Here is a 19,680-nt window from a genome sequence, read left to right on the forward strand (position 1 = left end):
CTACAGTCTTTTCCATCTGGCTCTTACTGAGTTCTATCCTTTATAATACATTGTTAACAGCAAATAAAGCACTTATTCTGTGAGTTGTTCTAGTGAATTATCAAACCTGAGGAGCAGGTCATGGGGACCCCTGATTTATAGCTGGCCCATCAGAAATACAAGGTGAAAATCTAGGATTTTGCGACTGGCTTCTGAAGTGAGGCAGCCTTGTGGGGCTGAAACCTTAACCCGTGGCGATCTATGCTAACTACAGGTAGTTAGTGTCAGAATTATTTTATGTGAGGGAAAACCCCACACATATTTGGTGTCAGGGTACTAAGTGCAGAGGAAACGTTTCTTCCTTCAGTTACACAGACCCCAGCTATACATTAGTGAAGACAGCATACACAACTGAAATTTAGGATCTGGCCCAAACCCCATGATTTACGCTTTTGGACCAGCTTAGCATCCATTGGATACAGAGCTTGGATCTGCTGACCTGCGAGCAAAGAAGCGCCAGAAAGTGTTTGGACTTGTATGTCTTCAACTCTCGTTTAGTCACGCAGTGAAACATGCGGAACCCCTCAATGATGAACAGGATTATTAACGCAACCCAGACGGCAAAGCCCACAGAGTTGAGGAAGAAATCGTAAACAAAAGATGTTTTAAGATACCACAGACCTTCAGAAAGATTTGTCAAATGGTCTGATCATCTGACAAATGCCAACCATGCCATACTCTTGACTTCTTAAGAGAGAATTACAATATGCTTCAATTTTGTATATTCATACTTAGAGTTTGGCATTTTTGCTTCACAAATCCCCTAAGTGGCTACACCATGTTCAAAGATATGCACATTTATATTTCTTTCAATTTCACTCTCTTCTCATACTCTACCTAACCACAGTGCCTTGACCTACTAGAAACAATATAAGGAAATTTAAGATAAAGCTTATGTCGGGAAAGAAGAAATTTTCCTCTAGCCTTCTGACTGGTCTAAGAATTAAATTGAGATGATACAGATTAAGAGGAGAAAAATCAAACGAAAGTTGAATAATATGGGAGAGACCCAGGAAAATTGAGTAACTTACCAAAACGGCTGAAACCCTCACCTTAAATACCATCTCCAGCTAAAGACAAAAGAGGATGTTGGGGGTAGTGGGTTGGGACTTCAAAGGGGAGGAAGGCAATTGACATGGAAAGGGAAAAAAATCAAATGTTTGGTAAACAAACGTCTGCTGGGCCTTGCAGAGACAATGGGACATAGAGAAGAACTTTAACAGATTTTCCTCCCTGTCTACACACCTAGCTCATACTATAGTGATCTATGGTGACAGCTCCTTCCCTGGAACAGGTCCTCTGTCTACATTCTTTTAGGCAGTTAGGGGGAAGGAAGGTCAAAGGTTCTTCCTGAGTCTTTTGGGCCTCAAAAATAATCAGCCTAAATTAATCCTCATGCCAAAGAGACACATTTTTGGGGTGGCAAATTTTGCTCCCCTACACTTACAAAAATCCAAATATAACCTAGGATTTTTTTTTTTAAAGTTAATTATCTTTTAAGTACTTCAATTTAATTTATTTTTTTAAAGTATTTATTTATTTATTTATGACCGCGTTGGGTCTTCGTTTCTGTGCGAGGGCTTTCTCTAGTTGTGGCAAGCGGGGGCCACTCTTCATCGTGGTGCGCGGGCCTCTCACTATCGCGGCCTCTCTTGTTACGGAGCACAGGCTCCAGACGCGCAGGCTCAGTAATTGTGGCTCACGGGCCCAGCTGCTCCGCGGCATGTGGGATCTTCCCAGACCAGGGCTCGAACCCGTGTCCCCTGCATTGGCAGGCAGATTCTCAACCACTGCGTCACCAGGGAAGCCCATAACCTAGGATCTTTAAACTGATCCGTGGACGAGCTGCACAAAATGAGTGAACTCCTTGAAACCTATGTGTAATTTTGTGTGCACACACACACGTTTCTAGGGGGAAGATCCCTTGTTGCTATCTGTTCTGTAGGGCAGATATCTGTAACGCCAGACAGTTAAGTAACCACTGGATTATTAAATAATGTGTTATGCATTTGTCTAAAAAAAATAAAAATTTATGTTTTCATAATGGGTTTTCATTTTCAAGAATGAATGAAAATAGATATTGACATATAAATATGTATGTGCAACCTTTGCTAGAACGAAATATGACATCCCAGTGCTGTATGTTTGACAGCATCAGATGAAGAGCTATTTCGACTCTAAAGACAGTGACTAAGCGGGGCTCTGCTGTGGAGGGAATCTGGGTGAGGAATAGGGTCTCAGAGGCACAGGACAGCTTTCAAGAGGATGCCTTGCCTACATACGTCTTAATTTTCTATTTAACTTAATTCAATTAAAAACAGAAAACACTAGTGTCTCTCGTTACACACTTCCTGCTGGTCTTTAGTAAGATCTGTCTATTCAGCTTGGTAAAGATTCAAAGCAAGGTAAGAGGTAATACTGAGAGGCTTTTCCGGCATAGCATGCAAACCACACAGCATAGTTTATAGGACTTTGTTTAATAAATGCGAATTCTCCCATTTGTCTTTCCACCCACCATTTGATACGGTGTCTGTCCTTAAAAGCTCTCAAGTTAACAGGTCCCCTTGTGCTCACCAATTTTTACAAACCTCAACTAAAAATAAATGAATGATGAATGAATGAATAATAAATATATAAGGTACAGGATAATTATATTTCTCAAAGATGATTTTCAAGCCAGTAGTCTTTTAAGTACATTCTGATCAGCTTTACAAAATTTTGATTATATTCAAAACCTGGGGGCTTCCCTGGCGGCGCAGTGGTTAAGAATCCGCCTGCCAATGCAGGGGACACAGCTTCAAGCCCTGGTCCGGGAAGATCCCACATGCCGCGGAGCAACTAAGCCCGTGCACCACAACTACTGAGCCTGCGCTCTAGAGCCCGTGAGCCACAACTACTGAGCGGGTGTGCCACAACTACTGAAGCCTGTGTGCCTAGAGCCCGTGCTCTGCAACAAGAGAAGCCACCTCAATGAGAAGCCCGCGCACCGCAATGAAGAGTAGCCCCCGCTCACCACAACTAGAGAAAGCCCACGCGCAGCAACGAAGACCCAAGGCAGCCAAAAATAAATAAAATAAATATAAAAAACCCAAAAAACTTGAGGGTAGGATGTTTGAAATTTCTTAGTACTCATCTCCCTCAGCGCCTTCACATATTAAGATGTCAGCAAATAATTTTTAATTTATTTACCATCCATTATATTGAGGTGTATATGCAGTATATTTACCTTGGAGATATATATTATCTACATATATTCTATCAATGCTTCCTATTTCCTTTGCGACCAAAAGTGATGAGCAGAAAATGAAGAACTGCGGGGAGAAGGGCAGTTAGCAATTATATAAAAATGAAAACAGTCAAGTTTAGCACCTCAGTTTCTGTTTACGTTATAAAACATATAGTTACACCAACATTCATGTTGGCTAAAGACTGATTTAGTTGGTACCTCCTCATGCTGTCACTAGTTTGCCTGCCACGGCATACCAACTAATTGCTGTCCTTTATTTTCTCCAATGATTGCTACTTTTTATTGAACACGTATTGCCCTGCTGTTAAAATACACCTAACAGCAGTGAGCAAAATCTCAATTTAGGGAAAAAACCGTGCTCCTTAATGGTAAATCTCACAAATCATTCTACTAAAGAATTGTATGAAGACATTTTCAGGAATCTCAAGAAAATTTAACATTTGGCTGAGCTAATCTAGTATACTGTTGGTGGGAGTGTAAATTGGTAGAGCTATTATGGAAAGCAGCATGGAGATTCCTCAAAAAATTAAAAATAGAACTACGATACAATCTAGCAATTCCATTCCTTGGTATTTACCCAAAGAGAATGAAGACACTAATTCGGAAAGATGTATGCACCCCAATGTTCATAGCAGGTTTATTTACAATAGCCAAGATACAGAAGCAACCTAAGTGCCAACTGCCAGATGAATGTGTAAAGAAGATGTGGTATACACTTGCAATAGCATGGATGAATCTGGAGAGTATTATAATTAGTGAAATAAATCAGACAAAGACAAATACTCTATGTTTTCACTTATATGGGGAATCCAAAAAATAAAACAAATGAACAAATATAAAAAAACAGAAACAGACTCACAGATACAGAGAACAAACTGATGGTCACCAGCAGGGGAAGAGGGGAATAATGGGTGAAATTGGTGAAGGGAATTAAGAGGTAGAAACCTCTAGTTGTAAAACAAACATGTCACAGGGATGTAATGTACAGCATGGGGAATATAGTCAATAATATTATATAATAATTTTGTATGGTATGCAATCTATAAAAATACAGAATCACTACGTTTTACACCTTAACCTAATATAATATTGTAAGTCAACTATACTTCAATTAGAAAAAAAAAAGAAAAGAAATGAGAAAGGAAAGAGTGCAGGTGCTAAAGAAACTGCTCCCCAATTTTTTTGCTCAATTAAATGTTGAGAGTCTGAGTGTGAAGCATCAGATACAAGCATGAAATTAATTTTAGTATGGATAAGATGGCTGCAATGCAGTATTTAGTATCCAAATTTAGTATGGATAGGATATCTCATGAGACACTGGAAAAAAACCAAAACAACACTACTGGCACACAGACACACAGACATACATGAAAATGTTTCTTAATTCTTTCTTTCACATAGAAAATTCTTAAAAGTTGTTGAAGTCAGGATAATAATTAGGATATTGTCTAATGGAGATTTAGACTGAGTATCTGTAAAGACACCAAAAATCCAAGAATTACGTAGAAAGCTTTGGCTTTTTGTCTCTTATCTTTAAAACACTTCAGTTCTTACTCCAGCTCCTAAGTTTTTCCAGACCTAAGCCTACAATGGAAAGTTTATTTTAAACAGAAATTCCTATGCAGCCTTTGGTTTATCTATATGGGATCCCACTTAAGTCTAGTTTCTCTTCAGATTACACAGAATGTTGAACAGTCAGGCAATATCATAATCTTTTCTCCATCTATGAAGTAGACCCTGCCAGTTACAGGAGGGAAGGCTCAGATAGTATTGAACTCATTATTTCATGAGTTGCATCAATTTGAGCTCTGTGAAAGTAAGAAGCCAAAGTCCTGTGTTTTGTGATGATAATTTAGTTTAAAGCAGTACTTATGTTTAGTAGTTTAAAGGCCTCCAAGGGTGATAGAAGTTTAACCATGTGTGATGCCACTTTGGAGAAGACTTTAACTTTTCTGGAGAAAAAAGCGTAACTCCTTTATTTTTCCAAGGAATCTTCTAGAGAAGTGAAAATTTTGAAGAGCTGGTCCTTAGAAGAGTTACTAGCCCTCTACAGATTAAGAGTTTATCCTAGTGCAAAGACACAACTGCATTCTAATTTTTTTATTCCTGGGGGTTGGGAGAGGGCGGAAGAGGATGGACGGACATGGAGAGACTGTTTTAACAACTGTAATATGTGAAGTATATATGTATATAAAAATTCTAAATATGATTCAAACAATGCACTTCTCGGTTGGCCATTCAGTGTATCAGCCAGTAGGAATGTAATTAATCAAAAAGGAAATTTGGAACATAAAGCACACACAGACACAGGGACTCACAAATGAAATTCGTGGTAGAGCAAGGAATTCCAGCTGCACAAAAACATCATTACGTCATACTTCCAAGCTTGGGTTTAAAAAAAATGAAAGCATGGATTAAACCTAAGCTTCAAAGAGACTGTATAAACAATCCGTGTTGCTCCAGATTCCTGTTTGTGAAGTTGGGGACTATTTGGCAAAAGTGGTCAGGGTTAAGGGGATAGTTATTCTGACGTGATTATCAGCTACAGAATCTACAGAAAAAACACTTGACTAATTCATTTTCTTATATTCAGCTCACACTGAGTAAATATTTTGTATTTTCCAGGCACTGTGTAAGTATGAGGGAGATTTCAGAAATACTTATTTATGGCTCCAACACAAGACATGACCTTTCTCAGAGAGTTACTGGCAAGCTTCTGATTTATGTCTTTCAACAGCAATACGTAAAAGCCCTCAAGAAGGGATTTAGAATTTTCTCGCATTTTCCGAAGTGTGGAGCTAAGTGCCATGTCAAGCTATACATTAAAATTCAAATAAAACCCACAGACAAAGACAATACCTTAACAAAAATGGCAGGTGATGCCAAGGTCGCATGCCTGTAACTACCCAGTCCCAGTTTTTATTAGATGGGAGGGTTTTATGCATTTCTAGGTAAGAATTCAACACGAATCCTTGGATCAATCAACAACAATCTGATTTTTTGACAGTAAAACAGTTCTTCTTAATCCAATTTTTAATTTTTATTTCAAATAAACAGGTTGTCTAATTCTACACGGAGTGATCAACTGACTCAGGGCAAGCATGATTATGACCAAATCTGTAATTATCTCCTTTGATAACACAAGAAGCTTTGGCAAATATTATTCTTGTCACTGTCTTTCCCGTGATGGCTGATGGGACTGAACTGAAAGATCTGAAATGTGCATTTGTTGAAGACTCCATTCAGTCCTCATCTTACTTTCAGCTCTATCAATGACCATTTAGCAAAGATCTTACTTCAGAAATCGGACCTTTAGCTGGAACGCTTCGCTAAATGTCAGCTATTAAGATTCTGGTCTCAACACCCACCGCCCTGCCTTGCTCTGGCAAATGATGCTGATGGCCCCGCACCCCAAAATAAAGTCCTGTTAAAAAAAAGAGAGTAACCAAGGAACTCATTCTCCAGATACATAAACATAATTTTACTGAACAGTGCCAGGACAGATTTTTTTCTGAAGAGAAAATGAAAATGCTAATGTGAATATTCTTTTTCAAAAGCTTTCTGTTCCGAGAGGAAGCCTGGTCTGGTAGGAGGCCCTGCAGTGGTCACCTGTGACTCACAGCTCTACCCTGTCCATTACTAGTGGTGTCACCCTGAACTAGCCACTCAGTCTCAGTGACGTCATTGGTAAAACAGGGTCAATACTATTTCGCTATCTGGAAGAGTACCAGAGCTCTCTTATGGTTCCTCAGAGCTTTCTGCACTGAACCTTAGTATAGAAAGAAAAATCAAAATGATGAGGAGAATCAGTGCAAGTGGGTGGTTTTTTGGTTTAGTTACATAGTGTACACACAGACTGCCACTTCCAGCCAAGAGGAGTAGTGGAAACTAGATTTACCCTGCTGCCGGTAACAACCAAAAAATGGACAAACTATATAGGACTATATTTCTGTAAGATATTAGACACCAGGTGAAGGACAGAGACCACTGAGAAATAAGAAACAAATATTGTGAGCTCTACAATTGCCCAAGCTTACTGCCTTGAGTTTCCAGGCTGTGGCTCCAGGCGTGGGAACCCAGGCAGAGCCTGGGAGATTCCAGAGAGCTGAAGATATGGGGTGAGAGTCTAAAGAGACGGAGGTGGCTGGCAGTCACAGGAAAAAATACTGGAGAGGAAGGAGTTGCTCAGAGAGAGAACCTGGAGATGATGCCCTATGAGAATGCAGCTGACTAATGATCAATGCACGCACATGAAAGAAACATGAGGCCATGGGAAAAGAATCTCCCAAAAGGATTAGAGGTAACAGTGTCTGGTGTTCACACAGGGTCAGAAATAGTACTTGTTTCCATCATCCAGATGGAAAAACTCAACATTCATGGTAGATTACTCAGAAGGGTCTTGCTTCAGGATTGAGGAATCACTCGCCACAGGTTGATAACTAATCTGTTTCCAAGTAATTTACTGCATTACAGAACAAAGCTCAGGAATAGTAATAGGTATCCAAAAATACCCAGCACTCAACAAGGTGAACTTCACAATGCCGGAAAGCCAATAAAAAAATTCCAAAGGTTCAAAAATTAAGTAAAGATATGGAAAATATGAAACAAACATACAAAAATCCAGATTAAAATTCTAGACATGAAAACTATAATGTATGATATGAAAAATAGCCAGAGGGGGTTAATGGCAGGTTGAAATATACCAGGACACATCATAATCAAATTGCTCAAAACTAGTGATAAAGGAAAAATCCCTAAAAGCAACCAGATAAAAAAAGATATATTACTTACAGAGACATAAAGAAAAGGATGATATAAGTATTCTTGTTGCAAACAATGCAAATAAGAAGACAATGGAGCATCAACATTAAGGCAATTGAAGAAAAACTTCAACCCAGAATTCTATCCCAGTAAAAATGTCTTTTAAAGGAAAGGTGAAATAAGGATATTGTCAGGCATACCCAAGCAAAAAGAATTCTTTACGAATCTAAATGCATTAAAATAAATTTTAAAGGAAGTCCTCTGGGTAGAAGAAAAATGATTCCAGATGGACCTACACAAAGAACAAAGGACACCAGAAATGGTAACTATATAGGTAAATAAATATTTTTCTTATTATTTAACTCTTTAAAAGATAATTGACTGTTTAAAAAATAACAATAATGTAGTATGGAAAAAGTATGACAACAGCCCAAAGAGTAGGAAACGGGAAATGGAAGTACCTTATTGTAAGGTTCTTGTAACATAAGGGAAGTGGTATAACATCATTTGTACTGGTATAATACCATTGTGAAAAGTTAAAGATGTTTTCTACAAACACTAAAGCAAACACTAAAATAATTAATAAAGAGTTAAAGGTAAAAGGCAAAAAAGGACACAAAATAGAATCATAAAATATATTCAATTAATCCAAAAGGTAGCAAAAAAAAAAAGGGGGAACGAGGAACAGATGGGACAACTAGAAAACAAATAGCATGATGATGGATTTAGGCATAATCATATCAATAACTTCATTAAATGGTCTTCTTAATTAAAGGGCAAGACCCAAGTATATGCTGCCTACAAGAAATGTACTTCAAATATAAACGAATAGATTAAACAAAAACACAAGGATGGAAAAATGATACACTATGATACATTAAAAGAAAGCTAGAGTAGCTTAATTAATATCAGACACAGTAATTCTAGAGCAAAACATATTACTAGGGATAAAGAAGGACATTTGATAATGATAAGGGGGGTAGAGAGGACATAACAACACTGAATGTTTACGCACCTAAGAACAGAGCCTCAAAATACACAAAGCAAAACCTGAGGGTATCACATGAGAAAGAGTCCAATCCACAATTATAGTTGGAGATTTCAATATTCCTCACTCAGTAATGGATAGAACAAGCTGACGTGAGGTACACACACTCATGCTCAGAATGTTCCTTACATCCAAAGTAAGCTCTCCCATGAAGCCTAGGCTTGCAGTGCTTGGTAAGCCTTTCTGGGCATTTATCCCTGAACACCACAAATAAACCCCTTTGCTGTGGACGTCATGACCAAATAGGGCTCCTATCCCCAGAGAATATGGCTGCTGCTCTCAGCAGGAAATTTCAGTTCTAGTTCCTAGTAGTCCACTAAAAATCCTTATAACCCAGCCAAATCTCAGCTTTTAAAGATCTCATTTACATCATAAGGGGGCTGGGCTAGGTTACATCTAAATTCCTTCCAGCTCTTGTGGTTCCCTGACTTCAACTAGACCATGAACTGTCGCCAGCCAGGGATATCAACTCAAATCAGGTCTTGCACTGTGAGCGCCCGGGAAGCCTGTCTGACTCCTCGGTGGAAAGGTGTGTCTACCGTGCAGAGATGGTCCTGTGGAGGCAGCTGCCCTGTGACCCTTTAACCTTCAAGATAAAACAGACTGAGGTTGAACCTGGGAATAACGGTGCTCTTAGAAACTTCTCCCAATTTCTTTCTTAGGGCCTTCAGTCCCCAGTGTCCCCATGCCTACTGGCTGCTGTGCCCTGAGCTGTGAAGGGAAGCCTACCCGAGGGGGCACAGCCTGCAGAGCGGTGATGTAATTCTCCAGGGCCAGGCGGCGGCGGTCATTGAGCATGGCTTCCACTCTGGCCATGTGCGTCTCCACCAACTGCTGCCTCTCATTGGCTGCTTCCTGCTCCAAAGATTCCACCTTTTCCTGGAAATGCTGCCGTCACACACGCAGGCACGTGACAATCGGGAACCGGGCAAAGAGGAGGGAGCAGCAAATTCAAGTCTTTTAAAAGGCATATCATACTCTGTTTTATTCAAAGACTTCAGTCATTCCAACATTTTGACTAATTCAGCATATCTTATGGGTTCCCCTCCATTTCCCTGCGTTTCATCCCCAGACCTGATTTCTCAGTGTAAATCATTATTCCATATGGTCACTGAAAACTGATTTGACTAACCGTAAGGTAGAATAAATGTATGTATTCTTGAAACTCTAAATTACATGCATATTTATGAAAGTCCTCTCTTACTCAGAGAACTTTAAGAAAATGATCATGATAACCTCACGGTTTCCTGAAGGCAATTCTGAGAGGGGTGCCAGTCAAAAATTCAAATTATCGTGTAAATTTGCCACGGGGAAGAAGTAGCAGAAGATTATGGCAACCAGAAAGATATATTTTTGATAAAAGTTAGACTTTAAGTAACAATATGAGTTTTAAAGAAATGAATTATAATGAGCTAATTGGGAGCAAAAGTAAGGCAGGGTTTAAGCAACTGAATTATCAGACAATGATCAGCAGTAGTCCAAGTTGAGGGACATATGAACAATCATGCATGCGGTTCCAGCAGATGCTTGAAAAGGTGCAGGCGCTACATCAACAAGGGTATGATGCCTGGTGGAGGACGGACTCAGGGTTTACCTGGATCACTGCTTTCTTATCAGCTTTAGGCAAGTTCTTTGCTTGACGTTCTGCCTCTTCCCACTCCCTCATGACCTACAAAAGGAGGCAATCATTTAAAACCATCAGTGCTTTTTTCAAATATAGATTTAATGAGCTAGATCACTGTTTTTTTTTTTTTCTTCGACATTTGACACTTTAAACATGAAAAAAATGATCACGTTCCATTCCTAGCTCAATAATATTTGACCTCCCACTAAGATGTATATAATCTATTACAGCAGTACAGTAAACATAAACGTTCACCTTTATATGGCCCTTTGAAACAAAGTCGGTCTTTTTTCTTTTCTATTACTTTCAGAAATCGCTGAAAGTCATTTCATTTGATGTGCACAAATGTCAACGATTCATAAAAGGCATATATTACCTGTACAAGGTCTTCCAACATTAAATTGAACACGTTGGTTTTAGTCTTTTGTGAAAGCAAGTTATAAAAATTCAAACAGTACGAAGGGGGAAAAAGCATATATAAAACTGTATGCATGTGTACACATGCCATGAGCACAGTACCAAGAAGTATATAATAGAGGAACTAAAAGAAGATTTCAGTTGTCATAAATCCTAAGATCCACCCCACTGAAGAACTGATGGGCAATGAGAACATTTTGCTTGCCAACTTGCCTCACGAACAGCAAAGAATACTCTAAATTCCTCCAGAAATTCCAAGACAGTACACGTTATAATGTTCTGAATGTAGCAAAAAGTATTCTTGGTAAGTAACACTAATTTGGTAACCAGGCTAATCTGTTTTGTAGGAAAATAAGACTTCCTCTTCTCATCCATGATGTTCACTCAGGATTTCTCTGAGAGAAGTTCACTCACTGATCTGAATGCAAAGAGGAAAGTCTGCAGCTGTGGATGCTGCTGAAAGGAAATGATGTTTGATTCTCACCACTTACAGCTTCCTTTTCCTTTTCAAGTGTACTACTCACGATCAAGTAGTTTCTTTTTAAGTGTAGCTCATACCTGAGCAAGGTAATATAAAGAACAGAAAGATCCAGTAAGCAAAATAATGGTTTGTTGACAGCTGTGTACTTGCATACTTTGTGGACATACAAAGCACAAGAAACCCTGATTTCTGTATTATAAGAGCCTGTTATTTACAGGTATTTATTCCTAAGGAACTGATTTTTTTCAGACATCCTTGAAGCTTGGCATAAGTAACTACTGATAGAGAAGTTCTGTGAGAATATCACATCACATCATCATGTCAGTTTTTAATGAGATACTTCATTGTCAGTTAGCATCGATCCATTGTCTAAAGTACAAGCTTCCCCATGTTGTTTACATGAAATTATGGAGAAAAAAGAATGGAATGAATTCTCTGTTACAAGTGAAGAGCATATAAGAAATAACCTAACACATGCACAGCAAAATTGGGGAAAATGTGCAGCTGCTATGAACAAGAACAGAATATAGAAGGAAAAGAAACATAATGCCCCAGATGCTTTGGTGGGTCCAAGAGTTAATGAAGACCACCTGTGAGATGGGGGCTACTAAAGACTACTTTTGCTTTACAGATGAGATAAGCCTTGAAATAAAAATATTTGAATTTCCTGCTTCGAAAATGTTCATAGTGGCAGTATTCTACCACAAATTCTTCAGGTAAGGAATCTCAAAATTAGTTTGAGAGAGAAGTCAGATGTCTTATTGGAATGTGAAAAACTGATTTCCTGCATTACATTTAAATCTTTACCATCTTCCTTTGTATATTCAGAACTTTCAGCTTTGAGCAGGGGAATCCATGGAATAATTAAGGAGATTTATTTAGCTAATGCATTGAAAATAAGCATTCCTGTAGAAATGAAATAAAATTTTGATTTTCAGAGCAATTTAATAATATCCTCCATCCTTCCAAATAAAACAATTCACCTACACCATCACACTAGGCCTACTTACTCAAAGATAAACACACACCGTGGGCTCAACATCTCCCTTTGAACAATGGCTTCCACTGAGGTCCACTGATAATAGAGTGCATCACTCCTGACCTGCTAAATACCAGATCCAGTGTTAATAGCTTTCCAAAATCTCTCTCGTTTGATTGATTTCTCACATGAGATTAGCCTTGGCCATCCCCATTTTTATGGATCAGGTTAAGTTACCTGCTCAAAGTTATGCAGGAAAAAAATGGAGAAGGAAGGATATAAACCGAGATCTTTGTGGCTCTAAAGACCAAGCTTTTGTCCCCTGTGGCCTAATTAGCCATTATAAAATGGCAAATCCAACAGGTGAGCTAAGTTTATTTATATTTGGTGACAGGAGAAAAGGCCGTTCCTAAGATGTTGATGCTTCTATCATAAAAATAATAAATGTAGAGAAAGGTCAACTTCCATTTTGAAGAACCTTACTTTAAGGATACAGTAAAACTGTTAAAATCATATGGAATAAATGATCGTGCGCCTTCTTATATTTGCTAGATACTATTCATAACATAGAACAACAGAAATCTGTAAGTTCAGAGTTATCATGAGCCCCAGCAACAACAAAAGCCCCCAAATTCTCTGCATTGTAAGAAACAAATAATAACAAAAACTGTAATAAAAATCATTTTAAAAGATGAAATTTTTAAATTAAAAATTCTCAGGATCTAGACTTCACAGTGGCCCCTGTAGTCTTATAAAGCAATTTTCCACTGCATGCATGATAAGTATCAGTATCAGCCGATTAATGGATCTTCAAAGACTTTGCTGTTTCATGCAGAGAAAATGACAACTAATACAGAGAGATTTAAGAGGCAGGCAAGTTCAAAGTCAAACAGTCTCCAGAATTCAGTACCATAGATTATGATGATAAATGTTGATCTCAAGCATCTCATACTCCTATGATCACTGGAATCTAAGAGACAACATTCTCTGCTCCAGGATAACATTCTTTAAATTATCTCAGATATAGGTAGAATCTAAAAGATGAAGAAAGTCCATCAAAACATATATGAACTAAGTCATGGCTTAAATAGGTGTGCTAAAATAAAGTTACTATTCTAGGAGAGATCTATAATATCTGAAAGAGTATTTGAAATCAGTGCTATTAACAGGCTCAAAATGACCAATAAATACTGGAAAAAATTCAGAATCTGTATTTTTTAAAAAAATAATGACTAAGTGGGTTCAAGATAGAAATGCAAGGTTAGGAAGGTACTTATATAAATGTATAGGGACTAAACGTTTACAATCCAGCTGGAGGAACAAAACTGGTGAGCAAATATTTAGTTAAATGCAAAAGAGCAATGATTGCTTGTCTCACGCTGAGGACTACGTGAGCGTAAGGAATGGCTGAGATGTGCCAGCGTGAAGAAGAGTGGGACACCTTTCCAGAGATCAATGCTGAGAGCAAAGAGAGTCCGTGATGAGTTTAGCATACGTTGAGCAGAGTGGTTTAAGGCTGCCCATATGACGATGGTAGCAGTTGAGGTGGGAGAGGAAGTAAGATGACTGGATTTGGGGTGCAGGAGGTTGGGTGAGGGGGCAGGCACTGGAAATGCCAAGCTGAGCGTTCAGTGTTTATTTTGTTATTTTTCTTTTTGGGGCCTTCATTGTCCCACAAATGGATTTTGTGGGCAATAACAAGGTTCTGAGAGCTTCAGAAACAAGTAGTGAGGCAGGATTTAAGTTTAAAAGATGTCTTTTCAGTGGCAATAAGTATGGCAGCTGATAGTCGTCCTATTCCTACTTAACAGTGATTACATATTGTGTGTATCTTTCCTAAAGAAAAACCCTATTTTTCTTTCTTCATTCACTCATTTATGTTTCCTTAAATCTGACTTTTCCTATTATTTCTTCATGTTCACTCTTCAGGGTATAGACTATGAGTTGGAACGGTGATTGGCAAGTAAGTGATAGATACGTATTTGTTGAATGACTGAATGAATGAATGAAGAATCTGAGAAAGGGAACTTCCCTGGCGGTCCAGTGGTTAAGACTTCGCCTTCCAATGCCGTGGGTGCGGGTTTGATCCCTGGTTGGGGAGCTAAGATCCCACATGCCTCAGGGCCAAAAAACCAAAACAGAAGCAATATTGTAACAAATTCAATAAAGACTTTAAAAATGGTCCACATTAAAAAAAAAAAAAAAAAACCTTAAAAAAAAAAAAGAATCTGAATCTGACAGAGGACTAAAATCCTCAGTATTATCTACCTCTAATACAACATCTAGCACCTGGTGGCAGGCATAACTTAAATTGTAGTTGGTATTATTACAAGTAAATTAGTTGTTTTGGAAACAATTTTTTGTTTCATAAAGAACATGATTAAAAAAAACAGGGTTTGTAGCACAACATAGTGATAAGAGCATTGTACTAGGAACAAGAAAGGCTTGGGTTCCAAATGCCTCTCTGTGTTACTTATACTGCTTTGTTCTAGAGTGGGAAGTTAAACGCTTGAAAGTTTACTGCATTATCTGTCATTTATGGGACTAGATAAAATGATCATTATGGTTCACTTTGGTTTTAAGCTCCTACAGTCCTATGAATTAACTCGGTAAGAAATGTTAGGTTCAAAGTTTTCATAATTTGGTATTCCATACAAAAATATTCATCTTTGCTAACGAACATTTTAAGTGATTTTAATTTACAACACCATTACAGGACTACGCTAAACACAGAGTGACAAAACCATCGAGAAAGGTGTACACACAACTTAATTTGTGCTTATAAAATCTCACTATACTTACTATACCTGTGTCTTTCCTAGGTGGCAAGTTCAAGGAGAATGCAAAAAGCCCCAAATCGGTGCCCTTATAGCAAACATTTACAATTAAAAATGTTATGTCTTTAAGATCTGGATAAAATTAAAGAGCCTTACCCACCCCTAGGCATTCATCAACCATAGGGCCCCTGGGGAGACTCTGAGGCAGAGGCAAATCCAGATTTCCCCAGTATTGTACGACTGAAGGATGGAAAGTCACATGTACCTGGGACATCCTCTCGCGGTGCTTGGCCTCGAGCCTCTCTTTGGCTTTCTGGAAATGGGCATGTTCATTCTCATCTCCAGGTGTCTCGAGATACTTGTCAATGGCGTCAGGGGTGCTGGCTGCTGTTGTGGGAACTATAAAGCAGAAGGAAAGAAGGCTTGAGGAGAGTGACAGAATATCCAGTCATTTCAAAGAAAGCCCTATTTTCCGTTTATTCCAGAACAAAGAATTTAGTAAAGAAGCACATACAAGATGTTAATGTTGTTTAAGAGACCACGAGACATTTTGCAGCACAGCAAGGATGTCTTTCCCCCCTTTCAAGGAGAGGGTGAAGGAAAATCTTGAAAACAGTCCATTTCGCGATTACAGTATCATATTTAAAATTCTTTGCGAAACAAGCATGCATAGAGTAAAAACAGTTGGTGTTTAATACACACACGTTGCACCAAATCCCTATGCCTTGCTAGATTAATGTTTGTAACCTTGAAAGTAAATGGTGGTATCAATATCACACCTTAAGATTCCTGAAAAACCCAAAGAAATCTCGAAATTAGCCTATGCAGAATAACTGCACCTTAGAGAAAAGATAAATCCTACACTATATATTTTAGATAGCTGGTGAGCAGTATTTGAAACAGTACCAAAAAACTCATAAATGTCAAATTCATTTTTGAAATTACAAAAGGATCTTTTTGCCTTCACAAATTTGGCAATAGTCAACCAATTCATTATACTAGTTGTCAAAAGGAAAGTGATTTCTATTTTGAATTCCACTAATACTGCTGAGCAATATTACTGAATTGCAGCATATACTGCTATATTATGTGGAAAAATAAATACCCATAAAACTGAAGAGTGTACTATAAAGCAAAAATGTCTGAAACTCATGAGCCAAGTGATTTATAATGCTTATAACCAGCAGTTTTACAAAAGATCAGTAATGACTAGTGAGAATTCAGAGCATTTATGAGCTTATTAAAAAAAAAAACCCAACATGAAAAGAAAACAAGATTTTGATTTAAAGAAGAAAGCCTGGGGACTTCGCTGGTGGCGCAGTGGTTAAGAATCTGCCTGCCAATGCAGGGGACATGAGTTTGATCCCTGGTCCGGGAAGATCCCACATGCTGCGGAGCAACTAAGCCCGTGTGCCACAACTACTGAGCCTGCGAGCCACAACTACTGAAGCCTGCACGCCCTAGAGCCCATGCTCCACAACAAGAGAAGCCACCGCAATGAGAAGCCTGCACATCGCAACAAAGAGCAGCCCCCGTTCGCCACAACTAGAGAAAGCCCGTGCGCAGCAGCAACGAAGACCCAACGCAGCCAGAAAAAAAAAAAAAGCATGTTCAACCAGAAAAATGAAATTAGGTGTTTTCACTATGTTCTCAGGTCGAATCAATTTATGTGTTTTATTCAAAAGATTACTCAACTATCTCCAGTGTTCTAAGTATTCCTCTTCCCTAATCTTATCTAAGATATCTGAGATACAGTAACCCCAAAAGAACTTAAATGAGAAGAATTAATTGCTAGGCCATTTTGAAACTAAACCATAAGATAAGTGTCTTTTAAGCATGTTTCAAGAAAACATCTGAAAATTCCCAATCTGAAGGCTCCAAGATTTGAACCAAAATGAGAAAGCTTTCTTCTTGTTATATAATTAAATAATAAATTTAAAGAGAACTATTCATTCGGATTTCTTCCCTTCTACTTCAATCACTGTTTAATAATTCTTTCTTTAAAAAGTAAAAGCAGTTTAGTTGTCAATGCAGATGTTGCTCTGAAGTGGAAGGATACTTCACTTCAGGGCATATTCCTGGAATTGTTTTCAAAATACCAGGGGATTTTGAGTCAACTGGTCTGGGATTGGCACAGGGCATACCTATTGAAAGACATCTGTCCCTGTCTTCTGTGTAATAGACAAGGGGGAGGTGTATTTCAGCAGCACAAGGAAAGAAAAAAGCAAAGAACATGAACTGTGTCATCAGGCACACCTTGATTTCAATAACATCTTGATCTTAGGTTAGTTGTGACCCAGAGCAAGGAACTTAAGCACTCTATGTTCCAGTTTATTCATCTATCAAGTGGTGACAACAGGCCAACATACTAGGAGTGCTGGGAAAATGAGATGCTATACCATGTGGTAGTCACCCTGCAGAAAGGGTGGCACCCATGGCACTTCATTCATGTTAGCGCCCTTCCCTCCTCCTTTGCTCATTATTACATCCTAATTCAAATCTTAGCACTTATCCTAACCATAGGAAAAACCAGCTACTTTTATTTCACATCCACTGAAAATGAACTACACACAGGATCATGAAGTACCATGGATAGGAAAAGTAACAGGTACTTTTCTAAAAAAATTTGGTATGACCTGCATAAAAGGCTGAAATTATTGAAAATGTATCCTAATTTTTAAGACTGAAAAATAATTTTCAATTAAATTTTTCTGTTAAAAAAACAAAGGTAAATGTTTTTCTGCATCAGCTTAAGCAACTCAATATGCATGTATTTTTAGCCTAACCATGTCCCCACTTGAAATGGAAGTGGTATTTAGCATTTTTCCCCATGATTTTAAACATTTTCTCATCTTTTCTGGTAGCAAATGAGAACAAGTTAAAGTTCTTTTGGCATAGTACAATCTGGCAGAATGATATAATTAGGCAAACTATATTTCACATTTTGAACAAATGAAAATGTATAAATGTTTGGGGTCATATTTACAGATCAAGATAACTACCTGCTGTAAGTTGCTGTAACCATAGCATGGCACGCTCTTTGGAAAATTGAAATTGTAAAAGTTACTCTATAAGTAGAAAGCTTCTCCAACTCTTATGGTTTTCTCCAACTCTTATGATTTGCAAATCTACTGTTTTATGGAGAGAAACACTAAAATCCTAGTCACTGTAATCTAATTAGTCTAAGTTGAAATGCAGCTTTGCAATATTAAGAATAAAAGAATAAGAAAGAACTGAGCAAGCGAGGTATACTTAACAGGATGAAGAATAGTTTAAGTATTAAAACTTATATTTTAGGAACAAGGAAATAAATACAAATCTTGTATTACAGATTTATCCCATTTAATTGAGAAATATTTCTCAGTAAATCCTTGTTAGTGGCCCCTGATACTTTCTTTAGTTGAGGACTTTAAGAGAAGCTATCCTCTCTTTTAATTTTTAATTCAAACTTTGTAGTCATTCATACTAGCCCTCCATCTCAATTGGTGTAAGTAATTGAAAATTTCCTGTATTCATACCAATCAGCAAATTAGATCACTGACCAGTCAAGGAGAGAAGAATGATGGTATTTCTTAATACTTTAAAATGAATGTAGTATATTATCACTGCCTTGCAGCTGGTGAGGAGAAAGGGGAAAACGTTTTAAGTTTGTACAGAGAGCTCAGCTTCTATTTCCCCTAATTTTCCTACATCCTAAAGACATGGTCATACCAGGACTGGCTGCCATTTTGTGATCATGACCATGGTAGGCCAGAGACATGGTAACAAGGATGGTGGGTAGGGGCAGGAAAACCTGTGCCCTAATGCCCTTACTCTTTCAAGGTGCATCCTTTTGGGAAAGGAGCAGCTCAAGGAATGTCAGGAATGTTCCAGGGCACAAAGGAACAGGAAGCTGTATATCGTGAGTCACTTAAACCGCTTAGAAAGCAGAAACAAATTGACTTTTAGGAGGGTTTATTTTTGTTGTGTTTTTTAAACAAAAAGCACAAGGCAGTTATCCTGTTCAGAGACCTTTGAGGTCCCTTAGAAACTGTGATACAGGCTCAGATTTCCAGGTTGGCCAAATAATAATACCCTCCATTCATTAGCGTCTACTGCGCTAGGCACTTTACATGTGCTCTCATTTAACAGGGGGGGGAGGAGAAAACATTACCCTGTTATATACATTTACTGTGTAGTAAGGAAATACTGTCACTTAACATACATCCCCAGACACACACAAGTAAGTCTGAATTTAGGATTACTAAACCATGAAGAGGCTATAAAGTTAGTACTTAGAGCAGAAAGGGGCTAATCCATCGACATGT

General features: G+C 38.2%; 1 protein-coding gene across 6 annotated transcripts in view; it reads right to left on the reverse strand.

The window, feature by feature from the left end:
• LOC118894510 (amyloid beta precursor protein) overlaps positions 1-19,680 on the reverse strand; it is a 274,401-nt gene that overhangs the window by 74,271 nt on the left and 180,450 nt on the right. For all 6 annotated transcript variants that reach the window (XR_005019715.1, XM_036850818.1, XM_036850816.1 and 3 more), the window contains 3 exons: positions 15,639-15,772; positions 10,690-10,764; positions 9,825-9,983 (listed from right to left, as the gene is read on the reverse strand). Coding sequence is in view for 5 of the 6 variants with exons in the window: in XM_036850818.1 (XP_036706713.1) it covers positions 9,825-9,983; positions 10,690-10,764; positions 15,639-15,772 (368 nt within the window). In the remaining variant the exon portion in view is untranslated. The remainder of the gene's footprint in view (positions 1-9,824; positions 9,984-10,689; positions 10,765-15,638; positions 15,773-19,680) is intronic.

The sequence above is a fragment of the Balaenoptera musculus genome, chromosome 4 (assembly GCF_009873245.2).
Source record: "Balaenoptera musculus isolate JJ_BM4_2016_0621 chromosome 4, mBalMus1.pri.v3, whole genome shotgun sequence".
Lineage (NCBI taxonomy): Eukaryota > Metazoa > Chordata > Mammalia > Artiodactyla > Balaenopteridae > Balaenoptera > Balaenoptera musculus.